The 26425-nt window shown below is 47.4% G+C and overlaps 1 protein-coding gene across 1 annotated transcript in view; it reads right to left on the minus strand.

Moving 5' to 3' along the window:
- Window positions 1-26425, minus strand: part of NTRK3 (neurotrophic receptor tyrosine kinase 3) — a 414336-nt gene that overhangs the window by 159736 nt on the left and 228175 nt on the right. Inside the window, exon 12 of the mRNA XM_052659381.1 lies at window positions 8107-8295. Within this exon, the coding sequence (XP_052515341.1) occupies window positions 8107-8295 (189 nt within the window). The remainder of the gene's footprint in view (window positions 1-8106; window positions 8296-26425) is intronic.

The raw sequence follows: 26425 nt of genomic DNA on the forward strand, positions 1-26425 counted from the left end.
ATTTGGATGCCTGAAGAGGCGAGGGTCACCAGGCATTCCAGGTAAGAACCATGGAGAAATCACTGGGACAAAATGCTTCCCTGCCCCCTCATCCCCACCACAAGAAATTTGACACTCATCTGATTCAAGTGGACATCTTTAAAAAAATTTTTGTTTTCATTTATTTTTGGCTGTGCTGGATCTTCACTGCTGCTGCGGCTTCTCTCTAGTTGCAGTGAGTGGGGGCTACTCTTGAGCTGGGGCGCACAGCTTTCTCACTGCCGCGGCTTCTTTTGTTGCGTAGCACAGGCTCAGTACTTGCTAGTGCACAGGCTCCATGGCTCTGTGGCAGGAGGGATCACCCCAGAACAGGGATTGAACCCATATCTCCTGCATTGGCAGGCAGAGTTTTTGCCACCGAGCCACGGGGTAAGCCCTTGACAAACTGCTTGTGAGACACTGTGACTGCGTGAGCACACTGATCAGGAAGTCAAGAGACCAGTTCTGTAGTCAAGGTAGCAACTGGCCTCAGACGAATGACAAGTTAGAAATGAAGCATGCTCACTATATATAGGCTAAGCAACTATTCAGTGAGAATTCTACAATCACTCATTGCTGGTACAGTTTAGGGTAGGGAGAAGATAAATAGATGCACACACGTGTCTGTTCACACACATACACAGACACCCTCCAGAAAGCTCACAAAACAGGCAGCTATACACTGACAAGTCCAAGAGACCCTGGGGCAGGAGGGCTCTCTGGTTGGTGGAGGCCAGTCTGATAATGAAATCAACAGAACCTAACTTGCCTTGGTACAGCCACTTGGAAGACAGTTTGGCCATTTCTTACAAAGTTAAACACCCTCTTACCATATGATCCAGAAATCATGCACCAAGGTATTTATGCAAGTGAGTGGAAAACTTATGTCCATGTAAAACCTGTACACAAATGTTTATAGCAGCTTTATTCATAACTGCCCAAACTAGGAAGCAACCAAGATATTTACTGTGGGTCGAATGGGGTGAATTGTGTCCCTCACCATCATCCCCCCGCCCCCAAAATATGTTGAATTCCTAACCCCCAATACCTTAGAATGTGACCTGATTTGGAAACAGGATCATTGCAGGTATAATGAGTCAAGTCAAGATGAGGACATACTGGGATGGGATGGACCGTTAATATAATATGGCCGGTGTTCTTATCAGAAGACAGCCTTGTGAAGACAGACGCACAGGGAGGATGCCCTGGGAGGACAGAGGGCTGGGGTGATGTGGCTGCAAGCCAAGGGGTGCCAGCAAACCACCAGAAGCTAGGAAGAGGGGAGAAAGAGTCCCCTCCAGGATGCGGAGGGAGCAGAGCTCTCTGCGACCTTGATTCTAGACTTCCGGCCGCCGGAAGCCTGAGATGACACATCCCTATTGTTTGAAAGCGCCCAGTTTGTGCCACTTTGTTACAGCAGCCCTTAGAAACTAATGCAATGTCCTTCAGTAGCTAAATAGATAAGCTGTTACAGCCATAGGATGAAGAAGCATTCAGTGAGTTAAAAAAAAAAAGGAGAAGAAGTAGGCAATCAGGCCTCAAAAAGACATAAAAGAACCTAAAATGTACAGGGCTAAGTGAAAGACGTCAATCTGAAAAGGCTACATACTGTATGACCCCAACTATAATGACATTCTGGAAAAGGCAAAACTATGAAGACTGTAAAAAAAGATTAGTGGTTGCCAGAGGTTTGGGAGGGGAGATGAATCGTGGACCACAGGGGAGTTTCAGGGCAGTGTTGGAGAAGACTCTTGAGAGTCCCTTGGACTGCAAGGAGATCCAACCAGTCCATTCTAAAGGAGATCAGCCCTGGGATTTCTTTGGACGGACTGATGCTGAAGCTGAAACTCCAGTACTTTGGCCACCTCATGCGAAGAGTTGACTCACTGGAAAAGACTCTGATGCTGGGAGGGATTGCGGGCAGGAGGAGAAGGAGACGACCGAGGATGAGATGGCTGGATGGCATCACCAACTCGATGGATGTGAGTCCGAGTGAACTCCGGGAGTTGGTGATGGACAGGGAGGCCTGGCGTGCTGCGATTCATGGGGTCTCAAAGAGTCAGACACGACTGAGCGACTGAACTAAACTGAACTGAACCAATTGTATGTGATACAATTGCATACAATAGTGGATACACCATTAAATGGTGGATACATGAAAGGATGCTCTTATAAAACCCACAGAACTGTATACGATGCAGAGAGTGAACCTTTCAATAAACTACGGTTTAGTTGATGATAATGTATCAATATTTGTATTTTGATTGTAACAAATGTTACCACACTGCCAGATGTTAGTAATGGGGGAGATTTTGTTGAGGGAAGCACTGGGGTGTAGATGGAACTTTCTGTACTTCCTGCTTAATTTGTCTATAAACCCTAAACATGCTCTACAAATTTTTTTTAAAGATTAAAAACTGACTTAACCCCAGCGCCAAATATTGCCAAAGGCCACCATGGTCCTTTAGGAACTTGAGTTGGGGGAGAACTCAGAAAGAGGGATACGTACCAACAGCCAGACCAAGGCTGGCCCAGCTTCCTGACTGCAGGGAGCCACCACCAAGGTTCTTCCCAGAGAGCTGTCCTTATCCTGGAAACAGGGAGAAAAGCAGGTCTCCAAAAAAGCAGCGTTCCTCAAAAGCCAGCTTCCTTGAGCACAAGAAGTGGAGAGTGAATGCTTGCGGACCACTGTACTCCCAGGCAACGTGACTGGATAGAGAAAGGATGGATCTTGGAGTCATAGGTCTGGCTTCTAATCTCAGACTCTCACTCAACAGCTGTATGAGCTGCAACAAGTCCTTTAAGCTCACTGAGCCTCAGTTTCTTTATCGAGAAAATGAGTATAGCAGCATCTCCCTTAGAGAGTGGGTGAAAGACTGCATGAGATAAAAAAGGGAAAGGCCAGCTCAAGGGTTGGTCCAGAGGAGGCTGCCGAGGCCCATCAGTGACCTCTCTCTCTTGGTCTGTGACAGCAGCCTGCGTCCTGGAATGAAGACATACTCACCTAGCGCTTGGCTGGTGTCTTCTCTGACCCTAGTTCCATGCTATATTTCCAGAGAGAACAAAGACTAATGACGCAGAAGAGCTTCATCCTCTGGAATAAGTTCAAAGTTGGGTTTGGGAGACAGTACTCACATCTTTGAGAAGTGACATGATGACTGAAGATTTGACTCCAAGTCATGCAAGACTATTGCGCGTGGCTTTTCCTTTCCCAGGAGGGAAAGATCAATTGCAAAGCATGGGCCCAGGAAGGTCTCATGGGAGGGTGGAAATGAGCCAGTGGTTGAGTGATGAACAGGTGCAGGAAGGAAGAAGAGGGAGGGAAGGGATGTGGGGAGAGGAGACGGGCATTTGAAGGAGGAATTACACTGTGGCAAGAGTCGGAGGCATGCGGTTGGAGCGAGACCTGGAAAGAAGTGTCCAGGGGTAAAGGCTGGCGAGTCATCAGCAGAAAGGAGCAAGGTGAAGCCTTCACAAGGCCCCAGGGGGAACAGAGTGTGCCATCCTGTGTCTTGGACACCAGCCCGGTGGCAGTGAGCCCCTGAGGGTAGGGACCATGCATGCCTTTCCCCCCATTGTTTCCAGAGCCTAAAAGGCCTGACACAAACCCTCCATGAATATTTATTGAATAGATGAAAAGGAGAAAAATCAGCACTCTGTGAATGACGATGATTATAACGAAGAGAAGAGACCCCAAAGGAATATGCTCGAGTTTTACCAAGAGATGGAGGGTGTGGAGGATTCAAGGATTCCTGGGGAAATGGAGCTATGCGGCAGGGAACATGAAGAGGTGCAGGGCCGAGCAGAAGGAGACGATGTCTAAAAGGACCAGGGTCGGGGAGAGTCCCTGACTGCAGGCCCGCCAGGAGGGGCAGAGGGATGGAGAGGTGGGAGCACTGGTGCTGGGAAGATCAGGGACGGCTTCCTCTGAGACAGAAACAAGCTGGGAATAAAGGCAGACAGCCTGGCCTGGGCACAGAGGGCAGGAAATGAAGGGTGACGCGGGTTAGCAAGCCCAGCTGGCCCCTGCTCTCTCAACCAAGAGGCACAGCTGTCTTCTGAGAATAGGTTCGAGAAAAGGGGAGGCACAGAGAACCCCAGGGCCTTCAGCAGAGCCAAGGAGCCTCCCAATCAGCCAATGGGAACGAGCCAGAGCGTGATCCTAACACAGCTGCCCACAGTCCAACTCAGAACAGGCACCATGACTGCAGCCCAGAGCTGTCACAAGGGGAACGAAAGTCACCGATTGCCCAGTGTGGCTACAAAGAGCTTGAAACTTCTCCCCAGTGACCCATCTAGACCGGCCCCTCGCTGTCTTATTCACAAGGTGAGTGTGCTAAGTCGCTTCAGTCATGTCCAACTCTTTGCGACCCCATGGACTAGAGCCTGCCGAGCTCCTCTGTCAAAGGGATTCTTCAGGAAAGAATACTGGAGTGGGTTGCCATTTCCTTCTCTGTTTTCTTCAGAAGGACCTAGCCCCTAATCAGCTGGGTGACAAGGAGGCAGACTGGTTTCCTGATGCTTTTAAGCATTAGGGGACTTTAAACAAAATATGAGGGAGGCCTCACTAGCCTGCAGATTCTGTATCCAACCCTGAGTAGGAGCATCTTTATTCAGCTCTTCCAGAATCCCTGGAAAGGCTGAGTACATTCCAAATAAAGACAATGCCATATGCAGCGCGCTCGGGGACAGAGGTGAGAGGCTGCGAGCATCCGATAATGAATGGTACTGGGTGATCCCTAAACTTCCTAGCAGCTCTGACACGCCATGAAAAACTCTCTGGCCCAGATTGTAGACAGCGAGAAGCAGGAAGAAGGGCAGCATCTTCGTCACTCCAGCCGGAGAGGTCCCCCCGATTATGATAAACACATGTGTAAAGAAAAGCAAAGCATTTTTGTGCTAAATTCATCACTGGGGGACTTGCGGAAATGAAGCTTGAAGTCAGGTAGCTGTGTCCCTAAGATGTCTTCCCACGGTCCACATTACTAAATGAGATGAGGAAGAGAATCAGACAGGAGAGGCCCCCCCAGGGGGCCCCTGAGATCCCTTGCTTCTTGCCATCACCCCCAAAGGAGTGACCCCAGCCCCGTCTGCAGCATCGTAAACGCTCACTGTTATTTATCCGTCCAGGCGCATGTGGTTTTAATTATTTATGATGGTGTCTCCTCGCACACGGGGATGTGTCTTAGAGTCCCTTGCCTTTGACTGATGAAGGCTTTGTAATCAGAGACCTGCTGTTTCCCAGCCCATAAACCTCAGCGAGGAGAGGGCCGGGTGCTCCCCTCCCCGACTGTGTGAGTCAGCCACGGATTCACAGAGGGAGGATTAACCAAATCCCCTTACAAGGCTCCTGTACGTTGTTTGTCCTGCCACACGTGTTTTCTGAAAACAATTAAGAGCCGTCTGCTGTCTATTGACAGGGCACAATGCGTTGCTTCCCTGAAAAGGGCATCTCCCCTAAATATCGGAGGGTTTGGATGTCTGGAGTCAGCGAGGGATTCTCTCCTGTGAGGTCTTGTTTGTTCTCTGCTCCCTCAAGTCTTGTCGCTAAACCTGCTTCCTTGCTGTCTCCGCTGACCCTGTTGTTTATACAGAGAAATGCTGTGAGAACCATAGAGAGGCTGCCTGCTTTGAGTCACAAACCCAAGGAGCTTCAGGGATGCTTCTCTGCTGCACCAGTTCCTAGGGTGACAGCTCCTTGGCTGGGGGCTTGGTCCTGACCTCAAAGGACATTCAGACCCCAAAGGTCTCTCCACAGCGCCCACTTATTCCAACAACCCAGAAGGAGCCGCCTTCCCACACGTCAGATTCTCCCCATGTGGACACCGAGTCACCCTCCATGGGATCAGAAGCCCACGTGACCCTCCTCTACCCTGAGACCCAGAGCTCCTACTAACAGGAACACAACCCATCCTCATTTTTTCCTGGGTTCTGCCTTCACAAATTCATCTACTCGCTACAATTGATGTGTAACCCCATAAACCCACACGCACGGTGCTTTCACAGTTATTCACAAATATTCAAGGAGCGGTGACAAATTTGAGTCACCCCCACATGCACGTCCCTAGTTAAGGCTAAAAAGCCACGCTCTCTGCCTTCTTGTGGTGGCTCTTGGGCTATAAACGAGCGTCCTTCTCATGGTTTATTCAACGCCACTTTCATTGCATATTTGTGCTTTCTGTGGGTGAGTTCGCTGTTTAAAGCAGCCCCCGAGCAGAGTGCTCAAGTGAGGTCTAGTGTCTCTATGAGCGTGAAGGCTGTGATGTGCCGTATGGAGAAAACAGGTGTGTTTGATAAGCTTGGTCCAGGCCTGAGTCACAGTGCTGTTGGCCACTATGAGCTCAATGTTAATGAATCAATAATATGTATTAAGCTGTCCTTAAACAGAAGCACACGCAATACAGGTTACGTCTTGATCAGCTGATAAAAAGGTTGTGACCAGGGGCTCACAAGGAACCTAACCCTGGATTTCCCCAGGAACAATGGTCCAGGGTTCTCTAATTTCACGTTCACGGTGATTTTATAGAATACTCGAAATAAGGAGAACCAGTTGCATATTCAACACAGCAGTGCCAAGCCTCTATTCAAGTACCAACATCACTCTAGAAAACTCAGCAATGCCAACCCCAGACTAAGCTCGGACTCACGCTAGCATCAAGGAAGGACTTTCCCCATGGCCACACCCAGGTCAGTCGAGGATGATCCTGATCTGAGGCGAGAGCTTTCAAGCCAGAGTAGAACCATTCTTGACACGGTCTTCCCCACTGTTTATCCGAAACACAGGTATCTTTCTTCCCTTGCCCAGCCCTGGTTTAGAACCCAAGTATCCTTCCTCTAACTGGTACTGATGGGGGAGTGTGACAAACACTGAGACAGATTCTAGGGGACTCTCAAGGTTGGGAGGCAAATGATGACCTTGTCCTGATTCAAGCTCAGTCCCTCCCATGGTGGCAATCCTCTCACTAAAAACAGAACCAGAGAAACAGAAGTGAAGGCGGATGAGGTGGCCGAATGCCTGCTCTGCTATCAGATGGACTAGTGGGAGCAGCAAGAGCTCTGTGAACTGCAGAGTGCATCCCAAATATAGACAGCTCCACCGGGGAAGAGCAAGGCCAGGGGCATTTCTCCTTGTGCTGACCTGGACCAGCTGACCGGATGAAGCGAACAGACTGGCAGAAGCCTGTGGGCAGGGGAGGGGGACTCCCAGCCTCCCCAAACCTCGGGTTTCCTGTCTGCAGATGAGGCCTTAACCTAACCCATCTCTTCTGTCCCTTCCAGCTCTAAGGCAGCCTCCAGGGCTCCCTCTCCGGACATCACTGACCATTTTGGGGGAGCAGGAGCAGTGGGAGTGGAGGGGTGTGCACTGGGGTCACTGAGCCTAGATTTCAACCCGGGGACGCAGTAAGGGGAACACCTGCCGGAGGGAGAGCAGAGGCACCAGGGCTCCTGGGGCCAGGAGAGGCCCTAGCAGACTCAGCAGAAGTGCAAGGGAGGCCCTGAACCACTGGGGAGAGTAGGAAGCAGGTGCCCTGAGCCCTCTGATCTCAAGGAGACATCTACGGTGAGGAGGGGAGGGGTCCAAGCACAGGGTCATGATCCGATCCTCAGACCATACACTTCGGGGCACTGGAGGGGCAGCTGGAGAGATGTTTCCATTCCAAAGGTACTCGCCACCTTTCCCTCCCTTCACCTCTTGGGGAGGTGTGGGTGGAGGGCCTGACGACCTTGGGGCGGTAGTCTGGGCAAAGATTCCTGCACACACAGGCCAGCTGTTTACAGATACAACCAGCTGTGCCTGTGTCCCCTCCCTTACTGGAAGCCCCTCTCCAGGTGGGGCTGGGCCTCCCGCCTCCAGGCTGATTCCCCTTCCCCTGCCCCAAGCCCGCTCCACCCAGGGCCCTCTGTTCTGTGGCATCCCTTTGCCTAGGCTGTTAATCGAGTTTTTAGACAAAGAAGGAGGGTCCCTTAGAGAGTGGGAAGTTAGCAGGTGGTAGGTCACCCCAGAATGTTCTAGAACCCCCACCTACATGGTCTACCGCCATGCCCCCTCCAGCCCCAGGAGGGACAAGACTCTCCCGCGGTACTCACATGTGTCTGGCTTGTGGCAGTTGTGTCCCTGACGGAAGTACTGCGGATTCTCGATGACCGGGATGCGGGTCATGCCGATGACCACCGTGTCTGGCCCGGCGTCCAGCGACGAGGGCGTGGTGATGCCATGGTTGATGTGATGCAGGGGGCTAGCCGAGTCCTCCTCACCACTGATGACAGCCACGGGACCTGCACCCCCCAGGAGAGACACGGGACCCAGGTGAAGTCACATCCAGCCAGTGCCCAGCCCTGCCCACGGACCCTTCCATTGTTTTTTCCCATCATATTTTCCACGGGAGCAAAATCCACTAGAAGGATAGTCCCCAAATGCCCTAGATTCTGAATTGACAATAACCCCTTAATTCTCTCTCATGGGAGGGAAAAAACTCTACCCCACCACACCATGGAAACAGCTGCAAAAGAAGAGAGAATCTAAATAATAATGACATGATTATTTCTTCTTTCTTCCCATCTAAATTAGTTCAAAATAATGAAGTTAAATTTCTTCACTTATGTAACAACAACAGGATTTTAAAAATGGCCCAGTGGTAGTATGCACCCTGTCCTTTGTCTCATCAAGAGCTTTCAAAACTGCTCTCACTGTGGGGACTTCCCTAGTGGTCCAGCGGGGCTAAGACTCTGAGTTCCCAATGCAGGGGGCACAAGTTCAATCCCTGGGCAGGGATCTGGATCCCATGAGCTGCAACTAAAGATCAACTGACCTGGCACAGCCAAATAAATAAATAAATATTTTTAAAATAGACAAAGCTACTGATGCTGGGTCCCACCCCCAAAGATTCTGACTCAGTTGGTCTGGGAATGTATCTTGGGCATTAAGATTTAAAGAGTTTCCTTGGGAGTCCCACATCCAACTAAGTCCCTGGAGGCTAAGAACCTTTCCAGCATGGCCATCAGATTCCTACAGGAGTAGGAAGTAACTTTCACTGGACAAAGAATCTGCCTGTAATACGAGAGGCCAGGTTTAATCCCTGGGTTGGGAAGATCCCCTGGAGAAGGAAATGGCAACCTACTCCAGTATTCTTCTATGGAGAATTCCATGGACAGAGGAGCGTGGTGGGCTGCAGTCCATGTGGTCGTAAAGAGTTGGACACAAATGAGAGGCTAACACTTTCATTTGCTCGCAAGCCTCCCTGGCTCAAGACAGGCTTGTATCCTGTCTTGCATAAGTCCAATGCAGGCTTGCATCTAACTTGGACCAGCTTTCACAAACGACTGCACTGAGGCTGGAACACTATTAGCCTCTGTGCAGCTGAGCCAGCAGTTCCACTCTTTCTTTTGGCTATGCTGGATCTTTCTTGCTGTGCACCAGTTTTCTCTAGCTGTGGTGAGGCAGGTGCTACTCTCCAGTCGCAGTGCTCAGGCTTCCCAATGCAGTGGCCTCTCTTGTTGAGGAGCACAGGCTGTAGGCACACGGGCTTCAGTGGTTGTGGCGCACAGGCTTTGTTTCACCGGCAGCATGTGGAATTTTCCCAGGCCAGACACAGAACCTGTGTCCCCCACAGTGGCAGAAGGATTCTTAACAACTGGCCACCAGAGCAAAGTCCCATGCCCCATTCTTGAGAGCACTATATTTGCCCCAATGACTTCAAAGAATACCATCTGCATCTTCATCAACCCCAATGCCACCATTTCCTACCCTAAAGAGGAAGCCTAGGACCTAAGGTGATCTGTGAACACAAGTTGACAAAGAGAATTAATGCTACAATCTTGGTAAAACAACGATTCTGTTTGCTGGTGAGATTCTCCCCTACGTACAAATAAAACTCCTGTAAAGTGAATTAGCTGTGACTGTTTGTGGCTTTCTACGAGTGGCGTTTTAAATGGCTGCTTTGCAAGACACATGGTCCCAAGACAGAGCACCTGCTGTGATTTGGTTTTGCTGCTTGAACAATATTTCCACTGCAGAAATCCATTACATCTTACTGAGGTTTATGGGAAGAATATTTCCCATCAGATAGCAAGGTGAAGCACCAATGAGGCTGAACTAAATGGAAGACGAAATAAATGCAAACTGAGGACCCTGGATTCTACTCCGTAAGCACAGACAGGCTTGTTATGATCTGTAACAAATGTCTGACTGTGCTTGGAGACCACTAGAAAAAGTCGCAGGAAGGAGTTGCCGAAATTCTCGCAGTCATCACGTGCCTTGCAGAAAGAGACCAGCTCCTGAAAAGACATTGTAAACTTTTTGAAACACTTCAGAGTGATTTCCAGTTAAACATGGCTAGAACACAGGTCTCTACCTCCTCTCCATGTTAACATACAAAGGAATTAAATAAATATTGGTGCACAAAGAGGAAGAGGGGAGGCAAGAGGAAATGAGGTATTTCAACAACGTTTGGGAAGACGAAAAAGCAGAGAGGCAAATCTTGCTTACAAAGAGGAGGAAGATATGGGAGAAAGGACCACAGGGTCTGTGGCAGGATTATCACATAAATGAGAGCATGGCATGCATACAAGTGGATACACACAGACCAAGGCACAAAATTATGAAATGCCAGAGCCATAAGGACAAGGAGAAGATGCTAAGAGCTCTCAGGAGGGTGGGTCAGGTCATATTTCCAAAGGAACTGGAATCAGAAAGACAGCATAATTCTCCATAACAACTTCATACTGTTACTCTTACTGAGCAAATTGCTTCCAAATTCTGATGGACAAATATTCAACCTAGAATTCTATACCTAAAAATGTATTCATCCAATGGAAGGGCAAAAGAGATGTATTTGCAGACATGGAAAAGTTTACTTTGCCCTTTCTTAGGAAGCAACAGCAAGTGGAAGCTTCAGCCAAACAAAGGGGCAAAGGAAGAAACAGGGTCAGGGATCCAGTTTGCCAAAGACCAGGCAATGGAAGGCCCCCACACCTCAGCTCCTTCTGTTCTCAGCATTATAGGATGTGAGTGGTTATGGCAACATGGAGAAAGGGCATCAAGTCAGGAAGAGTTTGGAGACAACAGAAACTGGACATTCAAATCAGATTTCATCGTCCATGGACAAAGGGAGTGGTCAATAAAACGTTTCAAAAGGCTGTGCTCTGAAACAGCATTGACATTCTTGACATTATTTATTCTAGAATTTGAAAAGGGCTTAGGAAAGAGCCACAGATAGAAGAATCCTTCTGCAGTTGGGTTTCCCAGGTGAAGAATCCGCCTGCCAGGGCAGGAGATGCAGGTTCAATCCCTGGGTCAGGAAGATCCCCTGGAGAAGGGAATGGCAGCCCACTCCAGTATCCTTGCCTGGGAAACCCCATGGACAGAGGAGCCTGGTGGGCTACTGTCCATGGGGTCACAAGAGGGTTGGACACAACTTAGCAATTCAACAACCACAATAAGCCACGGAAAGGGATGGCTGGGGTTGCCCACAAAGACTAGAAAGAAATAAAAGAATAAAGCAGGTTTCAGAGCTCTGGAGGACCCACTACTTAAAATGCACACAAAAGAAAGGGGGCTGGAAAAGGATGAGAAGAAATGCTCAGAAAAGTAGAAAAGAATCAGAAAAGGCTACTGTCTTTGAAGTCAGTCAGTCTACTATTGAAGGAGAACTTCTAGAAGCTGAAGAGCATTATATACAGAGGTCATGTAAGATGAAGAATGAAATCAAGTCACTGCATTTGGCGACAAGAAGGTGGCCTTGATGAGAGCAGTTTCCACAGAACAGGGGAAGAATATATAACAAGTCAAAAAGGGAGAAGATGGTAAATAGGAAAGAAAAGGTCTGAAATTTAAAGACTCAATCTAGAGATCCAACATATGATTAAAAGGAGGGAGACAGAGGGAGGAAAAGAAAGATTAAAGACTAGGGGAAAGAAAAAAAAAAAAACCTATAGAAAAATTTGCCCAACATACTGTCTAGTCAGTCCCCAAAATAATTAACACACACACAGTAGGCTGAGGAGCTAGAAAAATTACCATCCTCCTCATCATTTTTATTATTGAATGGTTCCCATGTATCGGGCTCTGGAAAGTTCACTTCTTTATTTATACTGCCTCTGGGAGGTTGGTATCAATTTCTCCCCATTTTATAGATGGGAGCATGGAGGCATAGAGCAGTGACGTGCCCAAGGACAGACACTAGCGAAGAAGTGGTGATGCTGGAATTCAACCCAATGATCTGGCCCCAGAGCCTGTGTACCATTCCATAGCGCTTCCTCCTTGAAGGCACAGACTGAGAAAATGGATTTCTTCAAAGGGACATTTGATCGATTGTGGTTCATTCTCCTGCTTATGAGCAGGTGCTTTCAGATGCAGGTCCCTGAGACGCTTTTTTTAAAGATGTCCCTCTTGAACCTTGAGAATGGGGACCAGAGTGTGCCACCTCATTAGACTCACCCAGATAGATTACAGATAATTCATCTCCCCCTCTCCCCGAGGCTGTGAGCACTCTTACCCAACTTCACCCACATCAGAAAGAGCACAGTGCTGTCAGTCTGCTGTCCAATCCTCAAGGCCCTCTTATTCACCTCTGCTTGGCCATAAACCACACTCCTTGAAATACAAACCAATCAAGAGTCCACAGACCCATCACTTCCAAGGATGTGAGAGAAGCCTGCAGCTTGCTCCCGCCTGCCTGTGCCCAGTCCAGCATTGCTTCCCAGTAGGGCTACAGCTGGTGCTGAGCAAGGTAAGTCCTCCTTGGAGAGGGCTGTTCTGGGTATGGCAGAATATGTGGCATCCTTGGACCTGGGCATGACAAGCCAGTCTCAGGTTCATCCACTGTAATGAAGGGACCCCTCTGGGAGGGGATAATGCTAGTAGGGGAGGCCATGTATATATAGGGGCAGGGAATATACCAGAACTGTCTGCACCTTCCCCTCAATTTTGCTACGAACCTCAAACCACTCTTAAAAATAAATAACAAAATAAAGTTTAAATTAATGTTTTTAAAAAGCCAGTCTTAGAACTTCTCTGGCGGTCCAATGGTTAAGAGTCCACCTGTCAATGCAGGGGACATGGGTTTGATCCCTGATCTGGGAAGATCCCACGTGCTGAGGGGCAACTAAGCCCATGCCCACACCTACTGAGTATTTTCTCTAGCTCCCGTGCTCTGCAACAAGAGACACCACTGCAAGGGAAGCCTGCACACCTCAACAGAGAGTAGCCCCTGCTCACCGCGACTAGAGAAAGCCCATGTGCAGCAATAGCAAAGATTCAGCGCAGCCAAAAATAAATAAACATAAATGTTTCTAAAAGCCAGTTTTCCCACACAAGACATAACACATTTCCACATACCCTCTTGGGGTGACAAAACTGCCCCAGATTGAGAACCACTGATGGTAACCAGCGGTTACCAGCATCAACCCTAAGAAATGATCTCCCTTTCCGAGTCTGGCCAATTTCCCTGTCACTTGCTTCATGGGGAAAATCACAGACTTGTGGTCCCTCTGGGAAACGAATCATTTCCCTTTACCTGAATATCCCCAGAAAAAGAATCTATTAAGATATAAAGAAGGGATGTGTAATTCAAGAGACATCTCAGCTGTCTGGGGAGCTTTCTTCTCTTTCCTGAGCTCCAAGGCAGGTCAGGAGGAGTCAAGCTTGCTGTGTTCTGAGCTCTCAACACACACACACACACACACACACACACACACAGACTGCCTAGTATCTGCAATGGGTCTCTCTGCTGTCACTAATCCATTCCTAACTACACAATTATTTTGGTATGCAGCACTAATAAAAAGAAAGAAGCCAGCTTACAGTCTTTCTGGTAAGTTCAAGCTTTTGAGAGAGACCTGAAGGAAGACAGGTCTGCTGAGACACTCCCCATCACATGATTCTCTTCCCAAATAGGTGCTTTTTCCTTTCCTTCACACCAGTGGTGGTTTTGATCTTTCAACTACACCATAGTAGAACCAATGAATAATTAGAGAAAGCTTGATGACACCGATAGGCATCCGGCCCAGCAGGATGGTCCAAACTGTCTTTCTCTTCCCCATCCCTGCTCCTTCTGCAGGAAAAAATAAGGGAGCAGATCCAAGAATGGCTCAGATTTTCACAAGTGGTGGATTCCAATGTAGGGCTCAGTATCCCGCAGAAAGCAAAGGCATCCCATGGGAACAGGACAGGGGCTTTCCCTGTGGTGCAGTAAGCGCCGACCCAGGTAGGTGGGGCCCCCATCGCAGGGGAGCTGGGGGCTGCAAGCCACACCAGGACCCAAAGGACAACTTCAGAAGCCTCGGCTTAATCAGGGTCCACAGTACAAAAGGTGAGGGGCGGGGGGACATGTATCACACACTCCGAAAGAGGAAAGGGCAGCAGCCAGCCTGGTAATGCATTACCGTGGAAACATGTTCTGCCCATTTTGGATCAAGGAGAGGCCCTCCTTGAAATCAGCTCTCCAGTGTTTCCCATCCTCGTCACTTAAAGTCCCTTCTCTTCCACCAACCCCCTAACTTACAAGCATTAACAATTCTCAGATATTTGGCCCCAAGAACACCCAGCACTGACACTCCACTCTGGCCCTTTCCCAGTCAATGTGTGGAAGTGGAAATATCCCATTTCCAAAGGAATGACCTAGAGTCCCAGGGATGTGGTTATAACAAATGGGGAAAGGAAGGGGAAATTAACTTCTAACCAGTCAACCCTAAAGGAAATCAACCCTTAATATTCACTGGAAAGACTGATACTGAAGCTGAAGCGCCAATGCTATGGCCCCCTGATGTGAAGAACCAACTCATTGGGAAAGACCCTGATACTGGGGAAAGATTGAGGGCGGGAGGAGAAGAGGGCAACAGATGAGTTGGATGGCATCACCAACTCAATGGACATGAGTTTGAGCCAGCTCCAGGAGATACTGAAGGACAGGGAAGCCTGGTGTGCTGCAGTCTATGGGGTCACAGAGTCAGCCACAACTTAGCACCAAAGAGAAGCTGTAAAGTGCTTCCTTTAATTGAAAGAGTAAAAATTCTTCATTTAGTAAGGAAAGAAAAAAATTATAAGCTGAGATTGCTAAGATTCACAGTAAGGACCAATCCTCTCTAGGTGAAGCTGTGAAGAAGGAACAAGGAACGTATGCTGGTTTTGCTGTCACACCTCAAACTGAAGAAATTACAACCACAGTGCATGGTGAGTGCAAGGTTAAGAAGGACAGGCACTAAATTTGTACAATAAGATACTGTGAGAGAGAAATCACACCCAGGTAACCTTTATTGCAGTATATTATCATAATTGTTCTGTCCTAATTATCAATGCCATCAATCTCCAACTGCACCTAATTTATAAATTAAATGTTATCATTTGTGTTGCTTAGTCACTAAGTCGTGTCTGACTTTTTTGTGACCCCGTGAACAGTAGCCCGCCAGGCTCCTAGAATACTAGAGTGGGGTGCCATTTCCTCCTCCAGAGGATTTTCCCAACCCAGGGATCGAACCTGTGTCTCCTGCATTGCAGGCAGACTCTTTACCACTGAGCCGCTTGGAAAGGCCAAACCTTATCACAGGTATGTATATATAGGGAAAAACATAGTACATATAAAGTTTGGTTCTCTCTTCACTTCCAGGTCTCCAATGGGGGTTTCAGAATGCATCCCCCATGGATATGGGGTCAGGGGGCTACTGTACATCCATAGGAAATAAAGGAAAACACTGTGGCAAAGAGATGGCTGCACCCTCGTGGTCAGAGTAGCATTACTTACAATAGACCAGATATGCAAACAACCTGTCTGCTGACGAATGGATAAAGTTGAGTCATATATGCATATGGAGCTTCCCAGGTGGCTCAGTTAAAGAATTCGTCTGCCAAGCAGGAGACATAGGTTTGATCCCTGGGTCAGCTATCTTCCTTGGAGAAGAAAATGGTAACCCATTTCAGTATTCTTGCTTGGAAAATGCCACGGACAGAGGGGCCTGGTGGATCATAGTCCATGGGGTTGCAAAAGAGTCAGGCATGACTTAGCAACTAAACAACAATACGGATATATATATATATATATATATATATATATACACACACACACACACATATACACATACATATGTGTGTGTGTGTGTATATATAAATACACTCAGTGTGTGTGTCTGTATATATACATATATATACATACATATAATGGAATTGGTATATATCAAGCAGTTTTGATAAACATATCAAATGGAATATTATTTAGCCATTAAAAAGGAGGAAACCCTGCCATTTGTGACAACATGAACGGACCTTAGGGGCATGATGCTAAGTGAAATAAGGCAGAAAAAGACAAATACCATAAGATTGCACTTATATGTGAAATCTTAAATGAACAAACAAAAAGAAGTTCCAGGGATATAGTGCACACCACGGTGACTACAGTTAACAATACTGTACTGTGTATTTGAAAGTTGTAAGAGACTATATCTTAAAAGTTCTCGTTACAAGAAACAAAATTTCTAACCATTTGTGGTGATGGATGTTACCCTTTCACAATATACATAGGTACTGACTCACTACACTGTGCACCTGGAACTAGTATAATAATTCAATGTCATACATCAATTACATCACAATTAAAAGACAAAAGCAGTGTGTGATCTGCCACATTGTCTTTGTCCTGCCTTGGCAGTTGTTGAAGCATCAGGCAGAGCCCCAGGCAACCTCCATCCTGAGTGAAACTGACATAGAGTTGAGGTCTCCAGCCAACACTTGGTGCACAAGTGGCATAAGGGAGAAATATAGCTTTGTTGTTTTAAGTCATGGAGATTGGCAGAGGTGCTGTTTGTTATCACAGCATAACCCGATTCATGCTGACTCATATAGGAATGAAGTCACCTCGCACTTAACAATGTTACTTTAATCCTTTGCTTTAGACAGTGAGCATCCTCAACTAATCTTTACAAAACTGCCTTATGCGAAGGATGGGTTTATCGTCCTCAATGATGTGATTCATCTTAAAATGCCTCTTACCAATTCTCCATCCCCAAATTAAACTCTAACTAATCCAGTTCCACAAACAGCCAGATCATGGCCTCTTCTGCTGAAAAAAAACTCCACCCTACCTCAATCTGACTTGGGAAGTATAAGAAAACAAACCTGGATGGGTCTCATGATTTTTTAATGTGTCAGAATGAGGCAAACAAGCCAACCTTCGGATTAAGGAATGATTTTTTTAAAACTTCAGCCTTTTCCTACTGATAAAAATCAGACAATGACACGTCCCTGATGGGTAAGAGCTTTGCACCGACAAATCCGGGAGCAGAACTCATAAAATGGAATAAATGAAAGCACAACAAACACAATTAAAACCCCAGCCATGCTCAGAGAGGGATTCCATTCACTGTTTCATAAAAAGAGCTTAGTCCTTGGAGCCAACCAAAAGAATCATCAGTTTCTTAATTTTTATTGGCAGGGGTGGGTCAGAGGCCAAATGAACATAGGCTGAGCCCAAGAGCATACCTAAGGACAAGCAACCAACTGTCTGTTCCTGGACGGGCTCCTCCGGTTCCCCGCCCCCCCCCCGCCCCCCCCCCGCCCCCCCCGCCCCCCCGCCCCCCCCGCCCCCCCGCCCCCCCCGCCCCCCCGCCCCCCCCCGCCCCCCCGCCCCCCCCGCCCCCCCCCGCCCCGCCCCCTCCGCCCCCCGCCTCCTCTAGCTTCCTGACAGTCTTTGCCTCTGTGATCTCTGGGGCTCACTGGGTCCTGCAGGCTGCCCAACAAAGCGAGCCCTCCTCACTTCCGTGCTTCTCTGCCTGAATCATTTCCCAAAAGACAAGCTTTATTCTCTGGCTTCTATTCCCTCCCAGCCTCTTACAGGAGCCAAAGACTTCGTGCATGCCTGGTAGCATTCATAGCGTGGAGGTATCGCTCGGTGACTGAAAATGATGCCGGTGAACAGCCATGCGGAGAACGCACATGTAAGGGAAAGGAAGGCAGGACTGGCTCTCTCTGAACACTTGATTTTCCTTATCTCAGTTAATCATCACAACAGCCCTGAGGGTAGATCCTGTTTTGCAGTGGAGGAAATTGAAGCTCAAGGATTCATCATATGCCCAAGGTCACATGGTTAATAAACGGTAGACTGACTTAGGTCTATCCGACTTCAAAGTTTGGGCTCATTTCACTGCATCATCCGCCTGACCCCCCAGCATTGTTTTTCTGACACTGGAAAAAGTTATAATGGGTCAACCACAGCTCCTTCCCAATCTTCATTCCCTTGTAACTCATTTGTAGGGAACTGGCCTCACTGAGGAGGGGAGCTCACATTTCCAAGGAACTTTAGACCCACAACCCACGCACCCAGTTGTAGCTAGCAGAAGTAACCTGGAGTTCATAGACAGAGTGGCAGGCAGCAAGGGGCCTGAGAAGGTGGAAATAGGCAGCCTGGAAGAAAGGCAACTGTCATCATCTTTCTCCAAAGACTTTATACAGACAGTGTTTTAGAACATTCCAGGCACAAACAGAAAGTGAGTAATCACCTTCCTATTGCATATATAAGCCAACTGAAGTACAAAATGCTGGTGTTTTTGTCCAAGGCCCTATAAACAGATTATAGCTCAAGTCTCAACTTTTCTAAGCATTAGCCACCTGACTAGTCAACATTACCCCAAAGTAGAGGCATTTATTTCCTCCAAAGACTTCTCCATAGATTTCCATACATATAGCTGATTCACTTTGCTGTATAGCAGAAACCAAGACAGCAAGGCAAAGCAACTATACTCCAGAGGAAATTAACTGAAGAAAAAAAAAAGAATTATGCAGAGAGTTTCCCCATCCTTTTGGGGACTGTGGGTGAATAGAGGGAAACATCATTTCTGAGCTTCCTGTACTCAGTCCTGCCATGTTGGATCAACAATGTCTCCATGTCCTTCACCCACTTACTCATGTCTGATTTTTCACTAACGTAACTGTATTGCATAATCAGATTTCAACACTAAGACCAAGGGAAGGAGAGCCCAGATTCCTGAGAGTTAAGCCTGGATGCCTCTAGCTTACCTAGTTCACAAAAGGGAAACAATACCTAAAACCTCATTGGTTGACCTGTGGATGGTTTCAGCGTGAGGTTCTTTAAATCAAAGAGAGGCCTGACTAGGTAGAGGGCTTCCCTGGTGAAGAGCCCACTTGCCAGTGAAGGAGAAGTGGGTTTGATCTCTGGGTTGGGAAGACCCCCTGAAGAGGGAAATGGCCACCCACTCCTGTATTCTTGCCTAGGGAATCCCATGGACAGAGGAGCCTGGTGCGCTACAGTCCATGGGGTCGCAAAGAGTCGGACACGACTCAGCGACTTTGTTGTTGTTGTTTAGTCACTAAGTCGTGTCCAACTTTGTGACTAAACAACTAGTTGCAACTAAACAACATAACTAGTTAGAAGAGACAGAGCTGACATTTCTTTGGGCCCTTAAAGGCACTGGCTCATAGGGGGCTTCTCCACTAGAAAAGCTTCCCATAGCTGCCTGGGTCTCATGCACTGCTTTCCAAGCAGTAGCTTATCCAAGGTTTGTCAGGCAGAAATCCCTTTCATGGTATTTCTAAGTACATGTGGAGTGGAGCCATGGCATACTGCCACCTATAAAAAACCCTGCTTCCTTCTGCAGAGTGATGGCCTTATGTACTCAGACAAAACACTACGAAACAGCTGATGTCTGCTGAGCACGTATTCACCACTGGGCCCTGTCCTGTCTCATTCAAGTCTCACAGTGGCTCAGTGAAGTGGGTCCTATAATTAGAGTCAGAGCTGCCGAGTAATCTGCCTCAGGTCACACTGCATCGTGTTCAAGCTGGAGCCGTTGGACTCCAGAGTCCACAATCTTAATCACTCCCCTAACTGCCTTACAGTGTGTGTGTGCGGGCTGAGTCGCTTCAACTGTGTCTGACTCTGTGCAATCCTATGGACTGTAGCCCATCAGGCTCCTCTGTCCATGGGATTCTCCAGGCAAGAATACTGGAGTGGGTTGCCAGGCCTTCCTCCAGGAGATCTTCCCCACCCAGGGACTGAACCCACGTCTCTTATGTCTCCTGTATTGGTAGGTGGGTTCTTTACCACTAGCACCACCTGGGAACATATAGTCTCAAACCAGTGAGGTCTAGAATAAAAACACTTCAGTAAAGTCTCCAATGCCCCTAACCCAAAGATTCTGCAACGAGGTCTGAATTTAGACTGGAGAGAAACCATGAAAGTCCCATGGTTTCTTCCAGACCAATCTGAGATTGTGAACTCCTCCCAAACACTGAGACTCACCCAGCTCTCCCTGGGCTGGGCACAGATCCCATCAGCCAAAAAGAATTTCTTACATCAGTCAAAAAGAATTTCTCCCTTTTCTAGTAGATGCTCAGTGGAAAGGTCTGAGGCCCCCTAAGAGCCCCTAGCAGGGAGGGACATGAGAGTTACAGACCCGAGCCTTTTAGAATGCGGATCTCATGATATGGTACATTAAAAACCACAGTCTAGAACTTCCTTACTGGTCCAGTAAAACTCCACCTTGCAATGCAGGGGGGACATGGTCAGGGAACTAAGAATCCCACATGCCTCAAGGCAACTAAGCCTGCACGCATCAAATACTGAGCCCTCATACCACAATGAGAAAGTCTGTGCACCACAACAAAAAATCCCCCATGATGCAGTGAATATTCTGCATGCCCAACTAAGACCTGATACAGCCAAATAAATAAATGTTTACAAAAAAAACATAATCTAACATCAGTGGAAACCTCTAAGATCTGTGTGGCATATATTATTGCTCCAAGACATTTTCCTATCCTTGAACTTCCTTAATCACCTTGTGGGATACTCAAGCAACCCAATGAGATACTCAAGATAGAGACTGCCTTCTCCATTTCACAGATAAGGAAACTGAGGCTCAGAGTTGTTGAAGTGACCTAAAGCATAGTTGGGAAAAGCTGTGGCTTCAGTCTGGCTCTTCCGATTCCCCATCCAGTGTTCTTCAGAGCTCTCATCAAACTTAATTCCTCCAGAAACCTAAGGGGTGGCCATGCATTGCAATTCTCAATCTGGGGAGTAAGATGCAAACTGGGTCTTTGCGAGCTGAGAGGATTCCCCACCAGATGGATCTTTGCAGAAGTTGTTTGGAGATTTCATGAGTTTGGCTGCAAATCTCTTCTCCTAAAATTAGAAACCATGGGGCCAACACACACGAAAGAGAAGCAGAATAAACCCAGACAAAAGGAAAGCCTGCCTCACAAAAGGCCGTAAAGGTCAAAGCCGGTCCCATGTGAGTCCAGCAAAATTATCCCAAAGAATGCAGATTGTTGGGGTTGTCACTTGAAGAGACAACAGGGCTGTCAAGACATGCCCAGGTTTCTCTGTGGTCTCCAGGTGGAGACCTGGGGTTCTCCGTTGATGCCTTTGGAGGTCAGCAGTTCCTGACCCTACATCTGCTGAGGGCTGTGCGCACCCTGAACCTTGCATTCTCTCACTACGGACCGTAGACTCTGTCCTTGCAGAGAAGATGGAGAGTTGTCAGTGCCTCTTGGCCCTTCCATGGTCTCTCACCTACTGCTTAATGGACCAGGGTTTGGCACCTGCCTGTCTTGGTAGGTACATCTCCCAGGTTTGACTATCTTAAAGGCAGGAACTCCACAAAGACTGTGCCTCCGGCCCTCAGGGTCCTATGATAGGAGGCTTTCAGCCTGCACCCTTGGCAAGGATGTCTTCATGGACAAGTCACTGAGCCATCCCATGAAATTCTACTTTGGAACTAAGTCATTCCATTCATCCATATGGCTCTTTCTTGACTAATGTTGAGGTTTGTTGTTGCTGTTGTTGTTCAGTTGCTAAGTCATAGCCAACTTTTTGCAACCCCATGGACTATTGCCTACCAGGCTCCTCTGTCCATGAGATTTCCCAGGCAAGAATACTGGAGTGGGTTGCCATTTCCTCCTCCAGGGGATCTTCCCAACCAAGGGATGGAACCCTCATCTCTTATGTCTCTTGCACTGGCAGGTGGGTTCTTTACCACCAGCACCACGTGGGAAGTCCTAGGGGTGGTACATGGAAGATGCCACACCAAGGAAGGAGAGAAAAGAAGGCAGCCCAGAGAAGGACCCCCAGCCCCCAGCAAACACTCTAGCTTTGGGGTCCATCACCACTCATCCCCAGAAACAATCATTGCGTCATCACAGAGGACGCACCTTCCCTCCTGCCCTACAGACACCGCCTCTCCTGGTTCGGTGGCCGTCACCTCGGAGGCACCTTGAACCCTGGCCGCTGCCTCTTCTCCCCACACACTTGGGCAGCGATCGAGGAAGAGCCTCCGCAGCCCCTACTAATCTCTCAGCTCACTCCTCCCTTTAGCAGGCAAGCCGTAAAAACGATATAAACATTTCTTCCGAGTGGTGCTGCTGCAGGAACTGGGGAGAGTGCAGAGGCTCCATCGATCTCCAGCATGTGAAGGTACAAATACAACACCGAAATCAATCAGAATCACACCGTATCAGCTCTGTGATCACCTCCCTTGTACGGCACGTTTTACATGCTGTTGTGTCTGTGCCTGTTCACACACCTTCCCTCCAACCTCCGTGCATTAGAGAATGTGCATCAGAGCCACATCCTCTAAGAAGCTCCTTAAGTGACACAGGGCAAAGCAGTGACGCCCCAGGCATGCTCCCTGCCAGGCTCTCATGAACCTGCCGGAAATTCCATGCGTGCACTCGGGGATGCACTCCTGAGCAAGAATACAGATGGACACACACGTAAAGAACACTAGTTTATTGGTCATAGAATGGGTGTGTACGGAGACTTATGGGTCTACATTTCTTTACAATTTCGACCCTTCTCCATCTCACAAAAGTATTTGCATGCAATGTATATAATATACTAAAGTATAATATATCAAAGACATCAAACACTCAAACTGAATACCTCAGACAGGGGGTGGTGAGGGCGAATCTAGTAGTAGTGAGTTAGCCCTTTACTTTTCTAAAGATGGACACATAAGCCAGACTGGTGCAAAGAAAGGAAAAAAAAAAATCCAAAGATTTAACAGCTAATCTGAAAATACATATTCTTCTTCAGCTCTCTGACTTTCAGCAATCACTTTTAAGGTGTTATTCTTATACTGACTTCCAGATTAGGAAATTTATTAAACCTCCCAATCCATAAAAACGTCTCATTTTCACGGGACCTCCTCATCAAAACCCTGCTTCCTGATGAATCCATTAACCAAAAGGAGGTTCAGGTAAGGAATACAACCCTGTCAAAGAGACAGCATCTCCTCATTTAGCTCAGATATGCTTTGTTCTTAATTACTGAAAGGTGAATGACCATATATCCTGATTTTCCCAGGACAGTTCTTCTTTATACATGTTGTTCCAGGAATTATCAACAGTGCATCCTTTGGATTGGATGATAAATGATATCCGACTCGTTTGCAACCACATGGATGATAGCCCACCAGGCTCCTCTGTCCATGGCATTTCCCAGGCAAGAATACTGGAGTGGGTTATCATTTCCTTCTCTGGGGCATCTTCCCGACCCGGGGATTGAACTCCCATCTCCTGCACTTGCAGGTGGGTTCTTTACCACGGAGCCAACTGGGAAGCCGGATGAATGATACAGTTTCCCTAATTAAAAGTACTTGCTGTGTGTTGGAAGTGGAGGGTGGAGAAAAGATAGTCATGGGTAGGCTCAGTTGCTGTTTCAGACTCCAGACACAAGGGGGCGATACCACAAGTGAAGCAGTGAACCACTCTAACCAACTTGCCTCCACTGTCACTTTCTAAACTCCCTTTGAAGCCGTCTTTGGAGCGACCTGGCACGCATCTTCAAACTATCCACATAGGGCACTGTCCTTCGTGGGCAGTCAATAGATACCACTTGATGATGATGAAGCAGCCATCGACCATCCATTCCCTCTTCTCCCTCTGTTCCCTCCTCCCTCCCCGCTTCCTCGGGCTACAGGTCAATCAATCTTAGGCCATCTTGATCTACTTGGAAAGCTTAACTGCCATGAAGCTAAACCACTTGTCCTCTGGCTCCAATCTCTTAGAGAAATTAGTGCCAATGGAAGTGTCAGCATCAATTTCATAATGTTATTGGATGAAGGCAAGGCTGGGCCAAGTCTCGTATTCCTGACGGGCTATCAAAGTGATGAGGATTATGGGTAGGGAGACAGACAGCTCTGACAGGAAAGGCAATGACTCAAGATCAATTAGACTGACAAGCCTATCTTTAAGCCATATCACTTAGTGCTGACACCGTACGTTCCCCACAGAGATGGAGAATACTGGATGCAGACTTTTCCTGGTGTCTCCAGGGGTAACTAGAGAGCCTGGAGGCTTGCAAAGCAGCCCTTGGTCCTACACCTTTCCCGAGAGAATCCGAGCAAACGATTCTAACAAAAGAGACGGATTTTGCTCTCCTGATGGGAAGAATGACAATCTGGCCCCCGTTTTCCTTTTTCTTTTTTCTTCTTTTTCCTGCCTTCTAAAGAAAATGTCAAGATAAAATGTAGGCTATGTATTTAAATTTAATTCCTCTGCAGAGTTAAGGGACGTCTTGGGATTATTAAAATGGAAATCAAGATCTTGTAAAAGTCAAACCATCCTAGCAGGAGAGGAGATTTGTCACAGAAGGCAAGAGCAACAGATGGAGGCCACAAGGGTCCCGGGTTCTAATCCAGGTTCTCAGCCCAGCATTGCTGTGAATACAACTGTTTGAAATCAGGAACCGGTCACGTCATTTCTCTGGAGCTTCAAATGCCTCATGGAAGGTCAACCATAACCTCCTGCTGCCCAGCAACGCTGTGATGAATGGAAATGCCAACAGTGCCAAGGGTAACAGAGGGATCAGAGATTCTTTAAGATCTTTCAAGGTGTGTAGAAATGGCTTTTTTTTTTTTTTTTCCCTGTGCTTGATAGAAGATGCACAGAATCAACCCTGGAGCTGAGAATGCAGTTCATGGTGAGACTGAAGACAGAAAAAAAGCCAGCCTTGTCTCCTGCTAAGTGAACCACGTGCAGAGAGCATGGAAGTGATGCTTGAGCTACTTCTCTATTTTAAATCCTCTAGCGTAACAGTTTACTTTCCCTAGCTCTCATGAGCTTATGTTCCCAGGGCAACAGCATAATTTTAGAGCCCGTGAGGTTATAGCTATTTAAGCAGGTTTCCTTTATTATTTTTTAATTGCTTAACAATATTGTTCTTTAACATTCTATTAAAAATTCCACAGTGTTTCGCAATGGAATTTAAAATTCACCCTAGTTTAACATGTCCATTTCAGAATACGTGTGTGTTGATGGGGTTAGCAAACACCAGTATTAATTAGCTGATCTTGACACTGACCTAAGAGGCGAGGCAAAGCAAACTAACATATAGAGGAAGCCTGAGCTGGATAATGTCAGCTCTGGCCAGAGGCTGTTGTCAATATAACCTGGAACTGCTGACTTCCCAAACACACTCAGAACATTGCCCTAATATGCAAATGTGTGAATCAGGAGACTCCTTCCAAGTGTGAAAGTGACAGTTGCTCAGTCACGTCCGACTCTTTGTGACCCCATGGACTGTACCCTGCCAGGCTCCTCTGTCCATGGAATTCTCCAGGCAAGAATATTGGAGTGAGTAGCCTTTCCCTTCTCCAGGGGATCTCCCCAACACAGGGATCCAACCCAGGTCTCTTGCATTGCAGGCAGATTCTTTACTATCTGAGCCACCAGGGAAGCCTTCCAAGATGCCTTTAAAAAGAAGACCCTTTAAAGATGTGGTAATGTAACTGAGGGTCTTTTAAGGTCATTCCCAGGTGGTGCAGTGGTAAAGAATCCTCCTGCCAATGCCAGAGACACAGGAGACGTGGGTTCAATCCCTGGGTCAGGAAGATCCCCTGGAGAAGGGAATAGCAACCCACTCCAGTATTCTTGCCCGGAGAATCCCAGGGACAGAAGAGCCTGGTGGGCTACAGGTCATGGGGTCGAAAATAATCAGACATGACTGAGCATGCATGCAACCAATTGATAGAGGGGCTGGGGGCAGAGAAACTTGATTGTTAGAAGTTCTCGCTAATCAAAGATGGTGCAGAATCAATGATTCATCATCTCTAGAATTGCTGGAGAAAACTGTCAGAAAATACTAGAGGGTAAACAAGTTTTGTTAGGCACACACATGGGTTCACAGAGAGTCTGTAAGTGGAATGCTGTTTGACTTCAGATGTGATACATACGTCTTTTCAAGTTTCACTAGGTAGGTTGAGTGATTCATAAATATTATATATGTGCATATATTCATATACATATACACACTATACACAAGCACACACACCAGTGAAATGGATATTATTCCTGAAGCATTTGCTGCACTCCAGGCACTGGCCTGTGTGCTCTTGTATTTTCTTATTTAATAAACTACTCCTGGATGAGTATCATTATGGCCAAAAAATTGTCCCAAACAATGTA

Source organism: Budorcas taxicolor, chromosome 21, assembly GCF_023091745.1.
Source record: "Budorcas taxicolor isolate Tak-1 chromosome 21, Takin1.1, whole genome shotgun sequence".
Classification (NCBI taxonomy): Eukaryota; Metazoa; Chordata; class Mammalia; order Artiodactyla; family Bovidae; genus Budorcas; species Budorcas taxicolor.